At 42.7% G+C, this 18,528-nt stretch overlaps 3 protein-coding genes across 7 annotated transcripts; 1 reads left to right on the forward strand and 2 right to left on the reverse strand.

Annotated features, from left to right (window-relative positions):
- Nucleotides 1–262: 262 nt before the first annotated feature.
- Nucleotides 263–5,578, reverse strand: cwf19l1 (CWF19 like cell cycle control factor 1). The gene is made up of 14 exons (XM_053863064.1): nucleotides 5,349–5,578; nucleotides 4,773–4,857; nucleotides 4,590–4,674; nucleotides 4,412–4,513; nucleotides 3,420–3,634; nucleotides 2,916–3,031; nucleotides 2,633–2,717; nucleotides 2,382–2,534; nucleotides 2,181–2,310; nucleotides 1,996–2,075; nucleotides 1,437–1,646; nucleotides 1,199–1,318; nucleotides 1,039–1,136; nucleotides 263–671 (listed from the first exon to the last, which is right to left on the reverse strand). Exons 1-14 carry the CDS (start codon nucleotides 5,372–5,374, stop codon nucleotides 527–529), a joined length of 1,650 nt encoding a protein of 549 aa, XP_053719039.1. The 5' UTR covers nucleotides 5,375–5,578; the 3' UTR covers nucleotides 263–526.
- Nucleotides 5,579–5,807: 229 nt separating this feature from the next.
- dmtf1 (cyclin D binding myb-like transcription factor 1) lies at nucleotides 5,808–11,295 on the forward strand. 4 transcript variants are annotated; one of them, XM_053863061.1, is made up of 17 exons: nucleotides 5,808–5,928; nucleotides 7,216–7,331; nucleotides 7,411–7,506; nucleotides 7,619–7,704; nucleotides 7,828–7,921; nucleotides 8,002–8,078; nucleotides 8,219–8,376; nucleotides 8,449–8,481; nucleotides 8,558–8,667; nucleotides 8,996–9,224; nucleotides 9,291–9,442; nucleotides 9,518–9,715; nucleotides 9,783–9,865; nucleotides 9,932–10,123; nucleotides 10,200–10,394; nucleotides 10,505–10,610; nucleotides 10,944–11,294. In XM_053863061.1, the coding sequence occupies exons 2-17, from the start codon at nucleotides 7,223–7,225 to the stop codon at nucleotides 10,976–10,978; spliced, it is 1,953 nt and encodes a 650-aa protein (XP_053719036.1). In that variant the 5' UTR covers nucleotides 5,808–5,928; nucleotides 7,216–7,222; the 3' UTR covers nucleotides 10,979–11,294. The 4 variants fall into 4 exon arrangements, with proteins under 4 accessions (XP_053719036.1, XP_053719034.1, XP_053719037.1 ...); XM_053863059.1 differs by lacking the exon at nucleotides 5,808–5,928 and adding an exon at nucleotides 5,941–6,219 and having other exon boundaries at nucleotides 10,944–11,295; XM_053863062.1 differs by lacking the exon at nucleotides 5,808–5,928 and adding an exon at nucleotides 5,941–6,142 and having other exon boundaries at nucleotides 10,944–11,295.
- Nucleotides 11,296–11,748: 453 nt separating this feature from the next.
- On the reverse strand, nucleotides 11,749–17,469 carry tmem243b (transmembrane protein 243, mitochondrial b). 2 transcript variants are annotated; one of them, XM_053863065.1, is made up of 5 exons: nucleotides 17,327–17,469; nucleotides 15,315–15,528; nucleotides 15,180–15,230; nucleotides 14,958–15,062; nucleotides 11,749–14,265 (listed from the first exon to the last, which is right to left on the reverse strand). In XM_053863065.1, exons 2-5 carry the CDS (start codon nucleotides 15,390–15,392, stop codon nucleotides 14,146–14,148), a joined length of 354 nt encoding a protein of 117 aa, XP_053719040.1. In that variant the 5' UTR covers nucleotides 15,393–15,528; nucleotides 17,327–17,469; the 3' UTR covers nucleotides 11,749–14,145. The 2 variants fall into 2 exon arrangements, with proteins under 2 accessions (XP_053719040.1, XP_053719041.1); XM_053863066.1 differs by lacking the exon at nucleotides 17,327–17,469 and adding an exon at nucleotides 16,611–16,774.
- Between the last annotated feature and the right edge of the window lie 1,059 nt (nucleotides 17,470–18,528).

Genomic DNA, 18,528 nt, shown 5'->3' on the forward strand with positions numbered 1-18,528 from the left:
ACGTCAACGATTGGCTGAGAATAACAAATACCAACGTTTATGTCACAAGGCGGAAACAAGAGGAAAATGTCCTGCTGGGTTTGTGATGAGAGTGTATTATTTAGGCATCAGCCGGCTGTAAATACTGTACGGATCATTCCTGGCGTCGTGTCTCAGAGCCATACATCAGGACAGGTCTCACTGTTGCCCTGTAACGCTTGGTCGCTTGCCACAAAGAATAGCTCAGACGTCATACTAAAACAATTATTTTTATTACGTACAATCATAAAAGTGAGCAAAAGAGACAAGTTCACAAAATCCACGTGTATTTAAAAAAAAGCCAGTTGTAGTAAAGATCGAATTAAAATAACTAAGAATGTACTCGGCTGAAGTACTTGAAATTTATATTTGTAAAAAATTGTTCTGCTGGGAAGTTTCTGCCAGACATGCTGACAGAATACCTAACAAGTTCCATAATTTCTGTACACACACCTGCTGATGTTAAAAAAAAAAACAAAACCCTTCAACAGGAAAGGTTCTTGGCCCGTTATTCGTCCCAGGTGAAGTCGTGAGGCTGGAAGTCGTCTCTCAGCTTTTGGCAGCACTCCTCTTCCTCTTCTCGGGACTGTTTACACTCCCGCCAGTCAGCCCGGGTCGGGATGTTCAGTATCGCCTCGCTGGCCAAAACCTCCCTGTAATAAAACATCAAACTGAAATAACTACAAAAGCTGTCAGAGAGCGCAGACGCAGAGATGCACATATCATCTTCAGCCATGATGAGATTTTCACTGGATAATTATGTTGTTTTTTTACCAACGTTATTATTTTTTTGAAAAATCAATTATTGTCGACAGACAGTAATTCAGAACAACATCAATGTGCAAACATATGTTCTTCATTTCAGGAAAATTCAAGAAAAATCGGTTCATTTCATTTCAGTTTGGTGTGATTTAACTAGCAGACAGACTCTGATGGTCAGACAACCTCTTTAGCTGCATCAATAACTGGGGGTTCGTGGTGTTTAACTACACACATTTGAGGTCAGGCACGACTTCTCACCGTCCAAACTGCAGTGGGAAATGCCTCTGGATCCGATAGTAGAGTTTCTCTCCAGAATCCAACTCTACATAGAAGTATGGGGTCCCAGGAGGAGCAATCTGGACACAGACAAGTCTTCAGTTCAGCGTTCAGCTGAGTGACGCATGTGGCCGCAGCTCACCTGCTTCAGGTCTGTGTGTTCAGGAATCTCCATCAGCTCCATCTGCTGCTCCTGAGCCTGGACCATAAACGCCTCCTTGATGTCTTCAGTGGTGCAGCGGTCCAGAGGAACGGGGACCACCTGAGGAGGGGAACATCCTCATTGAAACATCTACTGTATCTGGCAAACCTATTAAACCGACTAGTCATTTACATTTGTCTGTGGTCTGACAATCTAGAGTAACTACTGCCATTAGTACCTGCAGCTGCAGATGCTGACTCCTGTAGTTCCTCTCAAACATCACGCAGCGCTCCCCTCTGCTCTTGTAGAAGTTCTTCAAGGCTGCCTTATACTTCTGCATCTCTTCCACCACCTCAGAACTCAGGTCCACCACGGACTGGTAGTGGCCGATGGGGAGGACGAGAATGTGTCTGGACACCAGGCCGCCTTTGGCCATGGCCAAGTAGCACTGTGAAGACAGTTCTTCTCACATAAGCACAGTCATTGGGGGATAAATCCTGAATCGTGCTAATAATACTGCGTCATTTTGAAGTACTACGATGATCTACAATGTTGATACATCATCATGAAGCAAGTCTGGCCTCATTTCACACTGACAGGTTTGGTTTGTCCTGCAACACCATGTTCAGTATCAACATATAATGACAAAAGGAAAGCTTTAAATTGCTAATGAACCCACAATTTATGTCTGTATTTAGTAAAGGAAGAACGAATCAGAAAAATGTTGAGTCAAACGTAAATCTTAATGGTTTCAGCATGATAAAAAAATAAAGATAAAATATGATTAGAGCACTCACATGTGTCCCGATGCTAAAGACCAGATGTTTCTCCACCTGAGGACTTGCTAGACAGAACCAGCAGGGACCTGTCGGCTGAGCTGCTCACAAGACGAAACACACAAAAAAAGTATAGAAATGTGCCATGCTGTGTTCAAATTAGACAAAGGGTATTTGCTAAAGACAGCAGCGTATCTCAGACTCACGGTGGCGGCGTGGTTGTTTATGTCCATCCTGCTGTCCTCTTCTGTCTCCATCTGACGGTCTCTTCCTGCCTCGACCCCGATCACCACCTCCGCTCTTGTTCAGGTCAAAGAAGAACTGACTCGGTGCCTCCTGCGTGAACAGGACGTGTGAATTTTACAAATAAAGTGGGATTCTGGCATTGGTGGTGTGCCATCACCTACCTCTTCCTCCAAAGCCTTAAAACTGGACTTGAGTGTTTCGCTTTTGTCTTTCCCCGGACATCTATAAGGGTTCTCCGTCACATCCTGCGGCTGTTTCACCAGTTCCGAGGGATCCATTATTTTCATGGGAATTATATTGAAGGCGTACAAATACTGCGCACACATACAAAAACAAAACAATCGATTCATTTGCTCATATATTGACACAGTTCATCGTTTAATCATTAACCAATGGACAGCGAGATAATCACCTTTTTCTTTGCAGGGTTATTGACAGTTGCCAAGGCGATGAAGCGGCTGACGTGCTGAGCGTTCTCCTGCAGAACCAAATGGTTTCTGTGAAACGAAAACAGGTTTCATAACAAGGATTATTTATGAATACGCATATATGGCCTCAATATTTCAAGTTAGTTTTACTGGAGCAATTACTCAAGTATTTCATTTCAGCGTCTGAATAAATCAAAACCAAGAAGTTTAGGACAAAGTGAAATAATTTATGATCCCAGATTAGGAATATTGCTTCATTTTACTCACCTATAAGGCATTCTCTCGTAATGGACGCCCTCTAGTGCAGCAAAGTGGTATCGCGGCTTGAGTTTCTCGGCAAGGTGTGCCACTGAGGAGCTTCCGCAGGCCTTTGTGTTTACTTCCTGTAAATGACATGAGCATCACAATTACACACGATTATAACACCCAGAGGATTCCAACACCAACAACTCGATAATTCAGAGTGTGTTTCATTGGCAACGCAGTCACATGACTTATATATAAATGGTACATAGCCATGTATAACACCATGTTGACTTCACTGCCCACATTGCACAACTCTTTACTTTAAGCAGGAAAAAAATTGGAACTTTTAAATTTGATAACAGCCACTTATTTGAAGACTGGAAAAATCTGGTGTATTGAAAGTTGAGAGGAGGAACTATGAACATTCAGAGAATGAGTCAATGGGTCAATAAGTGTAAACCACATAGCTGGAAGACACGTTTCTGGTGAAAGCACCAGACTTAACACAGTATTCCTCTTTCTTACCGGTGTGTTCCCATAATTCCACACTCCCTTGGGCCACTGGGATGTCAGCAGGATGTCCACCCCACGAAACCTAGAGCTGCTGGTCAGCGGGGCCACCAGTTCGGACAGATCTTTTGGAGTGAAGCAGTGAGCCGGTGCTGGTTCCTGCTGGGCCTCCTGGCCGCTAACATAGGCAATCTGCAAGCCTGAGGCTCCGGTGAACACACCACGCCGCCCTGAGCGGCACAGTGAGAAATATTTAGCACAACCAAATAGAGTGGTACCTCGGTTTTCGAACGTCCCGGACTTCGAACAAATCGGAGTTCGAACAAAGATTTCGAGATTGTTTTGCTTCGGATTTCGAATGAAAATCCAGAACTTGAACGCCCCTGGAAAAAGCCTGAAAAAACATAACGTGCGCGGACCTATCAGCTGACCCATGACACGCTTTGTTATTGTGTATAACGCAGCCTCTGTATGCAGACGTATCCCGTAAGCTACATTTACTGACTGTGTTTTCTTCATATTGAGGTGTAAAACCTTTCCTGTCTCCGCACTGGACCGTGGTAGAGTGTCACAGGGGAGGTGCTAGCTCTCCACACCTCCGTTTGATGTCCTGTTGTGGGCTGGAGCTGGGACAGGGATGAGGCGAGTCTGGGACAGAGCGTTACTTGGTTTATGACTTTGTCACAGCCAAACTGCACAGAAGCGCACATTCAGAGCTGGACACGCACCGGGCACCTCTTCACTTCTGGAGAGACGTCACTCACTCGGCAACCCCTCCCACATGCAGCGGCCACACACATAGAGGAACAGCGCACCTGCAGCAGACACTCTACATTCACTCCTACAAAAGCCTATTTTAAGGCTTGGAACACATTATTTCTTCTTCCATTAATTGTAATGGGAAAAATCGATTCAGATTTCGAACAAATCGCTTCTGGAACGGATTGTGGTCGAGAACCGAGGTACCACTGTAATTCAATCAGAGAGAAAAAGGTTTGTCCTCTCACCCAGATAGGTGATGTTTTCACACAGCTCACAGCCATCAGAGCCTGAGAAGTTCTTCAGCGTCTCCTGATTGGCAGCTCCAAGGATGTATGTGTGGATGGGAGCTGTGGACACAGAGGAGAGATTTTGCAGGTCTTTAACACTTCAAATCACACATTTTGGTGCTCATAAAACTGTTACCTTTCTTTTCTCCACTTTTGTACAGCTGCCACTCTGCCTCGGACTCTGGCGTTGATCCGAAAAACTCTCCAACACAAAGCAGCAGCTGCAATTACATGCTGTATTATTGTTTACTGCTACAGGCTTTCTGCAGCAGTTTGGATAACACAGGTACATATTCAATACAAGCAGATTCAAGCTTACGTCAAACTGTCCGGTTTTCTTCTGGATGGTCTGTACTCTGTTAAAAACGGTATTGAATCTGCCTTCAACATCGCCACACACCAACCTGCAGCAAATAGTGAGCAGGCATAAGCACAGGTTTCTTTTTCGTTTTCCTTAACCGCACACGTGATGCCACCTCGACTAAATGGCGCGACCTTTCTTTCCTGGCTCTTAAAGACCTGGCTCTTAAAGTTTCTTTTTCGATTTCATGAGCATTGTTTAATGCGCGCAACCTACACAGATCTAACTTCATTTCGTCACTCGGTCATTTACATGACATACTACTGACATACATCTATTTAATGACACACGGACGACCGGTTGGACACATGCGGCTTTTGAACGACTTTTGACGAGTCGACTACACTGAAAGATAATGAAAAGACAATTATTAAATTGAGTCGGTTCCGACTTGGTTGGACGATGATGACGCACAACGAATCAAACGTGAATTCAGGAATTGTAAGTGAACGGTACAATATTTCATAACTCACCTGCGCAAGACGAAACAAAACTTAACACAACAGAATCTCGGTATATCTGTGTTAAACTCACACTCTTACAGGCTGTTGATCCCCCATGTTTTCACTTGATTCCAGACGACGGCGCAAAAATGTGTTTGTATTTTTGTGAGTCGGAGGCTTGGTGCGTCTGTCATTAGGGTCCGACAGAAACAACAGTGGACCTATTTCTAATTGATCTAGCCATGCTATTTCTGTACTAGTGATACGGCTATTACTAATGGAAATATTGCCATTTACCTATACCTTGATTTCTAATAGAAATTTTAATGAAATATTCGTGTAATGGTAATTTGAAGAAAACGTCAAAATTCCGGAAGACAATGTTGCCTGGACGCAGTGGTTGCCAGACCTTTCTTTTAAGAGGGTAATGTAAGATTTGATTCAGATTTGTTTTTTGTTTATTTTTCATTTTTATTTACATGAATAAATAATTGGTATTGTACTGCTGAATTATAGCGACATTAACTGGCTTGTAAAATTGTTCTTCATTATTTATGAAGTGCGCGGTTTCTGCCAGTATGGCAACCCGTCGCCCCGCAGAGGGCCAGTCCTCCATCCTGGCACTTGTCTTCATCCTGGTAACTCGCAAGTCCCCGGACCAAAAACAGGAAGTAAGTAGTCAAATCATCAGTTTATATCGCTGTCTGTTTGGCCGTGAAAGACGTGGGTGCGCACAGAAGGTCCACGGGGTAGAAAATCCAACTACAACAAAGAGATGCATGTCAGATATCCGCTCAAGCGGAGATACGCCACAAGCTTGTCTTGTGGACTAACATGGCGCCGAGATGTCTTTCATTTAAGTGGCTAGCTCGCTGAGTGCTAATGGTTAGCACTCTACGTTGACTTTGAATGAACCTGCAGTAGCTGTCACCGTGTTCGTACCTTTGAACCATGGCTCCATGGTAGTTGTTTAACCTTTATGGACCTGTAACTGCTTTGTGCCCACCTAAACCTCTTCTAGTCGTTATAACTGTTGCTACTCTTTAATCTCGAATAAAACCATCTGCCATGTGATCATTTCGTTATGAGACATTTTTTGTTTTTTTAGTGTGATTGTTGTTTACGACTGAATCACCCTAATCGACGTAGTAAAAAGAAAGAAAACTGAAGCTGAGAGTTTCCAGCAGTTCAAGCACAAAACAATGGAGGACTGCAGCACATTTTAAATGGTGCTGGCTGTATATATATATATATATATATATATATATATATATATATATATAGGGGTAGGTGTTTGATTAAAAAATATTCTACTTAATGTGATCAATTTACGTCATTCACAGTTTCATGGTATAAGAATGTTTGCCACAAGAAGCCACATTTTTCAATTTGAATGAATATGGTATATTACTGAATGAAATGATGGACCCATACATACATTTAAACACCAAAATATTGTTTATTTTGCATCAGTTATAGCACAATAAATCACAATGGTGGCTATATTCAAGTTTTTATATCACCTTATTTAAACCATATATTTGTATAAGAATTTCAATTTTATAATATTAAATATTTTTGTTCTTGTAATTGATTGTAATAATGCATATTATGTCTGTATATATGACTTTAGTTAATTACTATTAATTACAACAAAAACGCGTTAAAATATTTTAATTGCAATTAATCGTTTTAATTTAATTTCACTTAATTTAACAGTTTGCTATCCAGACAATGTACACACATGTGTGTGTATGTATTTTTTATGTGTAAATTAATGTACATCATTAAAGGTAACCACTGACATAACATGTTTACAAGCAACGTCTTGAAGTAAAGTTATTAGTGATAAACGTAAAGTTATAAAGTCATCGATGCTTCAGTTCCTCCAACAACATGCTGAACGCAAGAATCCTTGCATTCTGTCGTCCATATTTGACCCAGCTCTGTTTTATAAGGCACGTGATGAGCTCAGCTGCTGAGGATGAGGAGGCTGCGGAGCTAGAAACAGCCAACGCTGTCACTCTTAGCCAAGATGGCGATGAAAGAATCCTTCTACACTGCCCTACAACTGGTGCGTCCATGTCTGCTGTCCACATTTCTTTATGCCTCTCCACTATAAACGGCCAGTGAGTTATTTTTGTTTTACATAGACGATGACTCAGAGCCACTACAGAAGAAACTGCGACTCTCCACAGAGGAACAAGATGCCTCAGAAACACAGAGCTTCTCAGTTGTCACTTTACCAAGTAGGACATGTTTTAGATCTAAATATCGCCATTGGTTATATTTGCTCTTTTTGTGAAACAGTGTAAAGTGCGTATCACTTAATTCCGATTCTAAATATGTGATTCTCTTCAGTGGCTGACAGCAACGAAAGCTTTGAGCTGACAATGACGGCCACGGCTGATGGAGATCTCTCAGAAGAAGGTGTAGCTCAAATTCAGGTGAGTGAAGGTCCTTCTGTGTTTATCTAAGGACACGAGGCTAGTAAAAGAATGTTTGTTTGCAGATTCAATCATTTCAGGAATGCTTATTCAGCAGCGTTTTAATTATTATGTCTTCATTAGATCCTTCAGGAGGAAGGTGAGAAGTCAGAAGTGTCGCCAGTCAGCCAGGCATGGTTCACCACCAAAGAAGACAAAGACACACTGACTAACAAAGGTGCCAGGATTTCCAAGTGTGTTGTCAAATCAGTAGATTGTTGATGTCGGTGGTTATTTAAGGTATGTATTCATGTCCAGGTCACAAGTGGAAGCAAGGGATGTGGTCCAAAGAGGAGATTAACATTCTCATGAGTAACATCGACAAGTATGTAAAGGTTTGTAAAAATGTCATCACTTGCAAAATATTGCCTCCTTTGTGCCAAGGATAAAAGCTGTTCCACTGACACCAAGCATTTTAAACGTCTCTGATTTTATTATCCATTTCAAATCAATGAAGTAACTCATGATCTGTCAGGGCCGAGGCATTGATGATCCCGCTGAGATCATCTTTGAGATGTCCAAAGAGGAGAGGAAGGACTTCTATCGCTCCGTGGCCTGGGGATTGAACCGGCCCCTCTTTGCCGTGTACAGACGAGTTCTTCGTATGTACGACAACCGTAACCACGTTGGCAAGTGAGTGTGGGAGTCTTGCTCCATCAAATGATCTTGCCGTTCACTTTCAATAACGCTCTGTACTTCACACAGGTACACTCCAGATGAAGTAGACAAGTTGAAGACGTAAGTTAAGTCTTCCTAAGTCTCAGTTTTATAATAAGGTTTGCATCTTTTCATCTCTCTTGTATTGTTGTTTTAGGCTCCGAGAGATGCATGGGAATGACTGGGCGACCATCGGTGCTTCTCTCGGTCGCAGCGCTTCTTCCGTTAAAGATCGCTGTCGTCTGATGAAGGACACGTGCAACACTGGTATGTCGACGATATACTTAGTGTCTTTTTGCCGATTAACTTCAATGTGGAGGCTAGATGTGTTGCCTTGACATTACAATGTGGATTCAAAAGTATATGGAATTCTCACATCTGACTTTCGTTTATTTTCACAGGCATTTAAGGGTTTTATAGTAAACATAATTGAATTGTATCAATTTAAAAGTTTACCTTGTCAATGATAGCTTCATATTTTTCTTTGTCTATGCTTTAAAATCTAGTACCAATAATCGTTAATTGTGAAATGAAAGTGAATTTAATTTTGAATAAGAGACAACGTTCCTCTATATGTGTATGACCTGTTTCTCAGGCAAATGGAGTGAGGAGGAGGAGCGTCGCCTGGCTGAGGTGGTCTACGAGATGGCAGGCGTCTCGCCCGGGTCTGCTGTTACCGGAGGGGTCTCCTGGGCCTTGGTGGCTGAAAAAGTACGCACACGTTCTGAGAAGCAGTGTCGATCAAAGTGGTTGAACTACCTGAACTGGAAACACAGCGGAGGAACGGAGTGGACCAAGGAGGACGACCTGACTCTCATAAGCAGGTGTGTTATCGCTGACTATCACTGCCAAACACCTGCAATACTGTGTGTCATATTTGTTTGTTTCAGGATTTTGGACATGAAGGTTGAGGAGGAGAATGACATAAAATGGGAAGAACTAGCTGGCGGGTGGAGAAGCGTCCGGTCGCCTCAGTGGTTGCGATCCAAGTGGTGGAGCATCAAGAGACAAGTGCCGAACCACAAGGACATCCCCTTCAATTGTAAGGAAGCACAGAACTTGTGCTAAATGTGCTCAGACCTGACGTGTCTTCAACAAATTTTTTCTCTCTGTCCAGTTCTTCTAAACACACTTCACGAAGTCATGTCCTCTTCTCAAACGGCGAGTGGACCAGGAAGCCCTTCCACTGCTGCCACTGCACTCCAGATCAGAGTAACTCGCATAGAGGAGAGCAACAGTAGCAGCAGCCAGACCGCTAGTTCTGTCGCCGCTCTGCAGATCCCCGTCCAGATCCCCCTGCAGATCACACACCTGGGTGAGACCTCTTAACTCTGAGGTTTAGAACATGAACTCATTGGCGCATCATTTTTTTTTTGGATCAGCTTCTGATACGTCCTCAACAACCAGCGACAGTGAGACCATAACACTGAACACAGGAGCTCTGCAGACCCTGGAGATCCTGCCTGTAAGCCCTTCCTTCAACAGCAGCTTCTTCGTCGTATTGCGCTCCTTCTTATTTTGTTTTGTGTAGTCCTTCCATCTTCAGCCCACTGGCACACCTGGAACATACTACCTCCAAACAACTACAAATCCAGGGATGCCTCTCAGCCTCTCCGCCAGTCCAGGCCTTCCGCTCAGCTTATCCAACAACAGCACGGTGACCCTGACAACAGGCTCCTCCCCTGTCTCAGCAGAACAACACATCATCCTCCAAAGTTTGTCGGTCAGTGCAGAAGAAGCTCACTCAGGTGTTGAAGCTCCCTTTCTTTACTTTGACCCAGTTCCCTGATCTCATCCAGGCTGAACAGCTGTGCTCCAGCGACAGCGTCATCATCCAGACAGTCACCACGGAGCCGACGTCTTCAGACGCTCTGAAACAGTCACAGCTGATAGAAGGGACAGAAGATGACGTTATTAATGTTTCTCGGCTTCTGGAAGATACTGATAATGTTACAGAGGCACAGGAGCCAATGGCTGAAGGCCTCAGCGACAAGGTTTTTTTTAAATCAATATCCTTATTGTCATTGTTCTAATGTCATGTCTTCTCTGCTGGTTGGATTTCGTCGTCTCTGTTTTGAGCCTACTTTGTATTTCTGTCCAACAGGAGTTGAGTTCCCCTCAGGCAGGAGATCCAGTGGTACCTTCTGGCCTTACATCAGACACTGCAGTTCTAATAGTGTCGCCTCCCAACATCAGCAGCACGCTGACAGGTAAGAAGTCAGTTTTGATTTCACCTTAGGCTTTTGTAGTTGATTTGAAGTGTAGGACTTTTTGCAGTGGCACAAGGAGTGAGTCATCTATTTGTTGTTGTTTTTGGAGGAAATGTGGTTAAGACCAAGAGAGACAGCTCACATCTGGTGTTATGAAAAACAGTTAGACTTGAAATCAGATTGTAAGGACATTTGAGTTTAATACATGGCTTTGTTTGTAAAAATAATACACCATTTTTTGTTAAGTCTTGTAGGTCTAACACTGGGGCCATATCAGGTCACACAAGGAAGCTCTTACTATTTCCATTTACCTCATTGCCTTTCTCTCTTTAGATCCAATTCTAGAGAACCAAGAAATTTCCGACTGACTTTTGCTCCAGAATAATGACAGCAGGAGACATCTGCCCACACTGTGAGTTCAAGACAAAACCTGGACCTATTTTTTTTTTCAAAACAAGGCTTCGAACCGGACCCCTGGATCAAATGTGAACGGACCGTTGGCTGAGCCAAAGACACTTGATTTTTATTCAGGCAATAATGAACATTGTGAATACAAATGTACCACCAGGTAAGTTGTGATGTATAAATTTCCAATGGAAACGTGGATTTTATTTTGTTTTATTTTCGACCAGCTGACAGGTTTCTGTTGTGTATTTAAACAGCATCACGATTAAACATGTTTGCTTTTTCATCAGCTTTGGTTCTCATTCACACCTTTACCTGTCAGCAAAGATGCGGACGTGTCGCAGTTTCCTTTGAGTAGGAGTCAAGCCATCCTTGAGAGACACACGGTAGAGAGGCTGATTCTTTGCTTCTGAAGTAGCTATCAGTGAGAAAGAAGATTATCAGGTTTTGTGAATATTTTAGCCAAAAACGCTTCTTAAAAAACAAACACGCAGGACTCTGGTACAAGAATTTTCTCTCAACACCACAGAAAGTCTTAGTTTCCTACACGTCTTAAAGCACCTGAACACATCATCCAGGGCATGAGGCTCAATACGAAGAGCAAGTTTAGCTTGTGTCTGCAAATGTTGCCCATGACGTGAGCGTTCATTCACGTGGGACCAAAAATGCATCTCAAACTGACTCATGTTGATGCCATATCCAGCTCCATGCAAAATTAAAAAGCAACAAGACGCAGAGGTTACATCATTTATTTCATGAAATATTAAATAGAAAAGTATTGTGTGGTGTTGACAATCCTGAAGTCGTGGCGAGTTCTCCGGTGACGTCACTTGTAAACAAACTACAGCAGCAGACAGAGAGATCTTGAAGTCTTCAGGCAGGTTGAGATGAAAGTCTGATACTGCGGTGTCAGCAAAACCTTCACAACTTCTGTGTGACACCACAGTCTGATTGACCGCAGCTGATAACGACACTCAAGCCAGTCTGTGACACAACTTAAATCTTTGGGTTCAACAACACATTTCAAATGATAATGTGGAGCCTTGGGTTTTGGCTGTAAAAAAATGCAGCAGATATTTGTTTGGAATATTAAGTGTGTCTTTTCAAGTAGAGCACGGGGAGATGTAAAAGCAGGAGTTTGGCTTACACAGATGACAATTTGAGACAGCATTCATTTACAGTTTGAATCAGGTCGCCGACAATGCAGCTAGAAGAAAAACAAAAATAAGCAAGTAAATATCAGATTTCAATATTAGGCCGTGCGGACACAACTGACCTGTAAATATGTTTGTGTGTATAGTCATACAGTACAACAGTGTGGCATCACTTCATCTTGATGTGTGCTAGAAATATATAAACACGACACATTGGAATCTTTTAAGTGGCAGTTATAAGTGCAGTTGTACATTAAATTTCAGTTCTTCCTCTGTGGAGCTGCAGCGTAAAGAGCCTTGGAATGTTTCTGTTCATTATCAAAATGAAGCTGCTGCATTGGAAGTGGGCGTCAAAGCCTCCAGAGAAGCCTGTGACTTTAACAGTCAATATTTAAAATTTAAATATGAATTACAGTGGTCTAAAGCCAACATATGATCATGCTTTGCGAACTAGCTAACTTTAAATGGACAGCAGTAACTTGGTATTTGTCAGGATGGATATTTTCCATACTTGATTTCAAATGATACAGCAGAACCATTGTATTTCTAACAAGCAACTAGTGAGCACTTGGACTAACTTCACTGACATTAGCAGAGGATTTGTTCCAAGACAACCAACAACAATACCTACATTATGGGGCATTTTAGAAATGCATGTAAGAGTTGCATGGTGTGTCCGTTGATGAACACAGCATTTCACGATTATATTACTAATGGAATATTACTACATTCACAGAAAATAAGCTGCAAGATTATACAACATAGATGTAATGGGCTGTGTTCCTACGTGGCTGCAATTCCATAACCTGCTATACATAACGTCTTGCACATAATGTTTATATCATAACATGACACATATGGCACATTGGGTCACTATATTATGCCCATTACTATGTTATTATCTCATGCAATGTTATTACATCACGCTCTATGTTGGAGCGCCACCAACACCAGCCATTCCAAACTGATCCCTAACTTGTATTACACGATTATAAAGTCCAATATTAGAAAGGTTATGGCATAATGTGTTGCACTTTTGCATGATCTTGCTTTATTACATAAGGCCCCACTACATAGTGCCAGTAATTACAATCCTGTTACTGCTGTCCTTTTAAACGTCAGCGTTCTCGTCACCTCAGTGCAGGAGTTGGCAGCATGATAGAAAACCCACCCAAAGTTACAAAAGAAAGAAGGAAAGGTGTTGCATAAGTTGGTCACTGAACCCTGATGCTACGCTGTTATTGCTGTTTCATCTACAGTACTAATGTGCACGTCCTCCTCTTCGCAGCGACGTCTGCATTTAAGGAAAAGTCCCCCTGTTCTTCCATCTTGAAAAACCAGAAGGCAGGATCGTGACTTGTCATATGATGATCCTGTTTGCAGATGAAACACACACACACACACACGAGGGTGCTGATGGGTATTTCATAGTCATAAGTGACCTATTTTTGAGTTTTTACTGGTTCACTCATGTTGCTTTTTTCCTTTCTTACAAAGCTCCCCCCTTAATTCTCATCAGGCTTTTGAGACTATTGAAAATTCAGACTGTAAATATATTATTTTTCTCCCTCATCAAAAATATAATGACAATATTCTTTTTAATAAAAACATATTTTCGTGGATTTATCTTAAACTGTTGCCCCAGTCAAGCACAACATTGTTTTTTAACCGTTGGATTTGTTGCCATAGTAACATCTAGGCACCACAAAAGCCCATATAAATTGAACAGGAGGATCTTTCCTTTAAACTTCATTATACGACTTCACATCATCAGTTTAAGAGCATGTGAAACTGCGACGTCTTGATGCTTGTAAACGCTTCATTTTGGACCTCTAGCGGTGTGGTTCAACACCTCCGTTCCAGAGTAGAGCAACCAGAGAGCGTCACTTGTTCTGGGCTCCTTCTAGAGTTCAGTTCAGCTCCCATAGTCTCTTCCACACGCCAAGTCGGGTCTGTGTGGTTTCGCCGGCTGCTCCTCACTTGGCTTCATGGAAGTAGAGGTTGGCACATAGACACAACAGCACGATTGATGCCAGCATGTAGTAGATGAGATTCCTGAATTTGGGCTCTAGGTCGCCCTGGCGGTACCAGAATATCTGAGGGGCAAAAAGAAGTGAATATTTGAATCATCGCACAGAAGCAACATTGTCTCAGCTTGCAGGTTTCTGAAAGAACATCCCCATTTGTCCTCATGATCCGCCTGTGTCCTGTTAGATGTAGAGCAGAACTAATCTGTGTTTCCTCCAGGGGCGTCATATTCAATCACTCATGGGTCCAAATACTTAAATAGGTTCAAGTTCTTGGCCCTGAAAAAATAACTAGCAGTCAGTAACAAGCACACCTTTATTGGGAAATTGGAGAGTAAATAGAATTAGCATTAGATTCCCTTTTGAATTGGGTGCTAATTTAAATGATGTGCGGACAGGCGTTCAGCTAGGAGGGCGTCTGGGCGTCTGCAATACATGAAAAAATGGACGCCCGATTCTCGACCGTAGCTTGGCCGCCAGATGCCGCCATATGCCACCGTAATCTGGCGGCCAAGCTACGGTCGAGAATCGGGCGTCCATTTTTTCATGTATTGCAGACGCCCTCCTAGCTGAAAGCCTGTGGATCACCACTGACCCCACCTCACAACACAGGACGCCTCAGGTTTTCCTGCTCAATACAGAGTCATATCCGCTTTCCCATCCTTCATCTGCTCCCATGAAACTAGCCTGTTAAATACCAGCCAACAGATGACTGAACTAGCTCGCTTGCGTTTCTACTGTTTTGCTTGCGTGTGATTTACCAGCATTATGGTGGATCCGCAGGCGAGCAGGATGCACACCGCAAAGAAGACATTGAGTGGTCGTGGAGGCAACGAGGGAAACACAAATGAGCTGATCACCGTCACCTGTGGAACACAGCAAGGCGTCATCAGCTCCGTGAACCCTCTCAGTAGTCTCAATCGGAGGTTTGAGGACTGATCTGCTCCCCGGTTTTCTATGCTTAAAGAGGGTAGTATACTCACTAAAACAATCACCGATGTGAATCCACCCACAGCAAGGTTGATGATTCTGTCCTGGGAGGCAAACACACACACTGCGTTATCACTCTGAAGCACTTCTAAATGACATCATTGTTGCAGAACACCGGAGTGCCGTACTCGTGCCGACGTCTCCCCGAACAGAGGTCTGTTGTCCAGCCCGCTGGTGCCGTACGTCCTGCTGTTGAAGTCATCCATGGCTTCGTCGGCCGACACTCCTCAGAAGTGCCCCCTCCTGGAGACAGCTGTGCATGCTAGCCAGCTTGTAGAGTCAGGGGGGCTGTCAACAGTGTGACGGTGACATGCTAAGAGAGGCGGACGCCGCTCACTGTATCTGGAGGGTGAGCAAAAAATACATTTAGAATCATTCCCACTTCAATCCAATAGTGAAGAAATTGTGAAAATAGCTGTTTTCTATCTGCTGAAATAAGCTGCTGATCAAGAGAAAAATCTCAGCTTCACTTCCTCTATCTGAGTGATGATGACACCACAGCTGTGTAAAGGGGAAATCAAGTGCAGTGACAGTTAACAATCTGACCACATGTTTGGATTTATTCAGCGCATTTGTATCTAGTTTTGTCAACATCATTGCTGACTCTTGTGCATTTTCACGAGACCTGAACTATTTACTTTAGGTGAGGCAAAACAAAGAAACTAAATGACATATGTATTCACAGCAAAGCAGCAGAAAAAAATCCATCAAACTTGGATATTGGAAATTTTTACAGAAGTAGTTAAAAACAGCTCAAGCTGAAATCTAAACCAGCACTGTTGGCAGCAGATGTTCTCGTTCTTCTTTTTTGTTCAGATGGCAAATTGAAAGGAACTAAAACCCTCACAAGAGCTTTCTCAGCACAAAAGCAACTCAGGGGAGAAACAAACGCTTCATTATAAAATGGCACCAGTGCCTCAAAGCTACATTCCTCCACAGCCTTGTGATCCACTAGGCTCCTTAAAAAAATGACCCCGTGACCCCAAATGGTGAAAATATTCCCATTTGCGCGTCTCACAAGGGGGGCAAAACTTTAATGTATCCATAACTGGTTTGTATCATTGTATAACTAGTGGTCAAAAACCGACCCACAAAAACAACAGAGCAATAGATTACGCAATGATGGGAAAGAAGTTCATGAGCATGGAAGTGCACTTCTTGTAAAACGCGTGATACAAGCAACGTCGATGACGTGACACATCATCAGATCGATTCTTCAGGAAGAGTGGGGCTTTGACTTTAGTATGGTGTCATATTTACGGTGTAGCCCACTCAATAAACATGTCAAATGTGGCACCGAACATCCACAGAGCGGTCACTGAGTGGTGTTCTGGGCATCGTGGAGAGGACGAGCCGTGTACACCGAGAGCTAAGATCGCGACGTATTACCTTCACATCCCAGGTTGGAATGACAATGAGCTCACCTTGCGCAGGAAACTATCCCGTAGCAAAAGCCTGAGAATCACACCAGAAACAGGCAGCTAGGGAACAGCAGTGGAAGCGAACGAGGCTGGTGCAGTGTCATGAATTCTGCCTGTACTAAGCTGGGCTGGACTAGGCCACCTATGAAGCTAATCGAGCTAAGCTAACGTCCAAATACATGGCGTCTGTCAAAGAGTTTTCTTTAATGGAAACAACTATAAACCGCGGCCTCTAGGACGCGTGTTTATACCAAGCCAAGTCGCCGTTAGTCTCACGGGTCACTTGCCTTCAGAAGTGTGTGCGGACTCCTCGGGAGACATAACTTGGCCGGGACCATCAAAGGGAATAAGCCCGGTGGCTCGGGTACATGCTATTAAAGGCGAGTTCAGTGACCGTGGAACCGACTGGAAGTAAACCTGCCGAGCCGCGGTCGCACAATTATTATTCAATAACATACGCAAACGGAGCGGATGCGCAAGATTTTGGCTGAAAACGTTATCTTTAATTCCGCTTAAATTCATACTACTTTTTACCATAGCAACACCAAAAGCAAAGGTGTTAAAGTGACGCAAGAAACTCCAAAAATAAAATAAAATTCATAAAAGCTTTTTCTTAAATAAAGAGAAAACTTCCAATAGATTTAAAATAATAGAACACAGCCATGAAATTGAAAAACATTATTATTCTGATGATGATTGTTATTATTATTGATGCTCACCTACAGCGTGGCTTAATTCGGGGTGGTACCGAAGTGGTGCCGAAGAGTCAACTCCAAGTGAATTCCCGTGCCTCGCTCCTCCGGCTGCAGGAAAGAAACACGCTCAGTCCAGTAGAAGCCGCAGGCTGCGCACAGTTGACTCGTCACATGAGAGCGGTGTGACAAATGTCACCCTATAATCCAGGGTGATAAACCAAGGTTACATTGAAACAGAACAGGAAAATTACAGCAAAGAATCGTGAAATGTTTGCTCTTGAAACTTTGTTGCAGCAGTGAAATGCTGTAGAGTAACTGGGCGACTTGTTTTTCAGCTTTCATGTTGTGCATTGCAACTGCAGTAAATGTGCTTTATGATGTGGAATCCAGCCCTCCACAATATTCAACTATTTTACAGTGACAGGCTTGGACTTCTCTCTCGACAGGAAACTTCCTGAATCTATTCTGAGCTAAGATCAATCTTGAATTTACCCTCTAATGTAGATATTAAACATGAGTTACTGTCATATTCTTATACCTACAGCTACAGATTTGAAAAATAACCTGCACGTCTTATGAGAGTTGCTATTTTTCTTTTTATTTGTTGAATCCAAATAGAGTTTTATTGAAGTGGGGAAACCTGATGCCCATTTACTGTACGCTGTATGAATGTCATCTGATGATTGAGCCTTAAACATTTCACGACATTTTGTTTTGTGTCTTCAGGTCCTGAACATTAACCAAACAGTTCAGTGAGCTTTGTGTCTCGCATGATGTTTGACAGTCATCCCTGTCAAACAACATGTGGATGGATCAAATATTTTGGTGTGTTTTAACTTGTCTAACTGGACCCACACGGTGTTTGAGTTAGACTCAGGTCCTAGTAAACTGCATCCATGTGGTGTTTGAGTAAAACTTTAGTCCTGGTAAACAACCAGTAAGAAGAAAAATGACTATTATTCAGTTACTTCTGCAAATGCGCAAGCAGAACCAACACGAATGTGTTCGTGTAATTTATTGTCACATATCTGTCATCTGACACTTATTTGTAATTGCCCAGTAAAAGTAACGTACACTACAGAGAATACTACCATTGTATCAAATACAACAAGTGCATTGATTTCTGAACATTAATTTTACCCTTAATAAGTGACTTCTTTATCAAACTGCACATGACTGCGGTCAATACTAAATATATAGTGCAAAATGTTGATTTATTTTGGACA

The sequence above is a fragment of the Synchiropus splendidus genome, chromosome 4 (genome assembly GCF_027744825.2).
Source record: "Synchiropus splendidus isolate RoL2022-P1 chromosome 4, RoL_Sspl_1.0, whole genome shotgun sequence".
NCBI classification, from domain to species: domain Eukaryota; kingdom Metazoa; phylum Chordata; class Actinopteri; order Syngnathiformes; family Callionymidae; genus Synchiropus; species Synchiropus splendidus.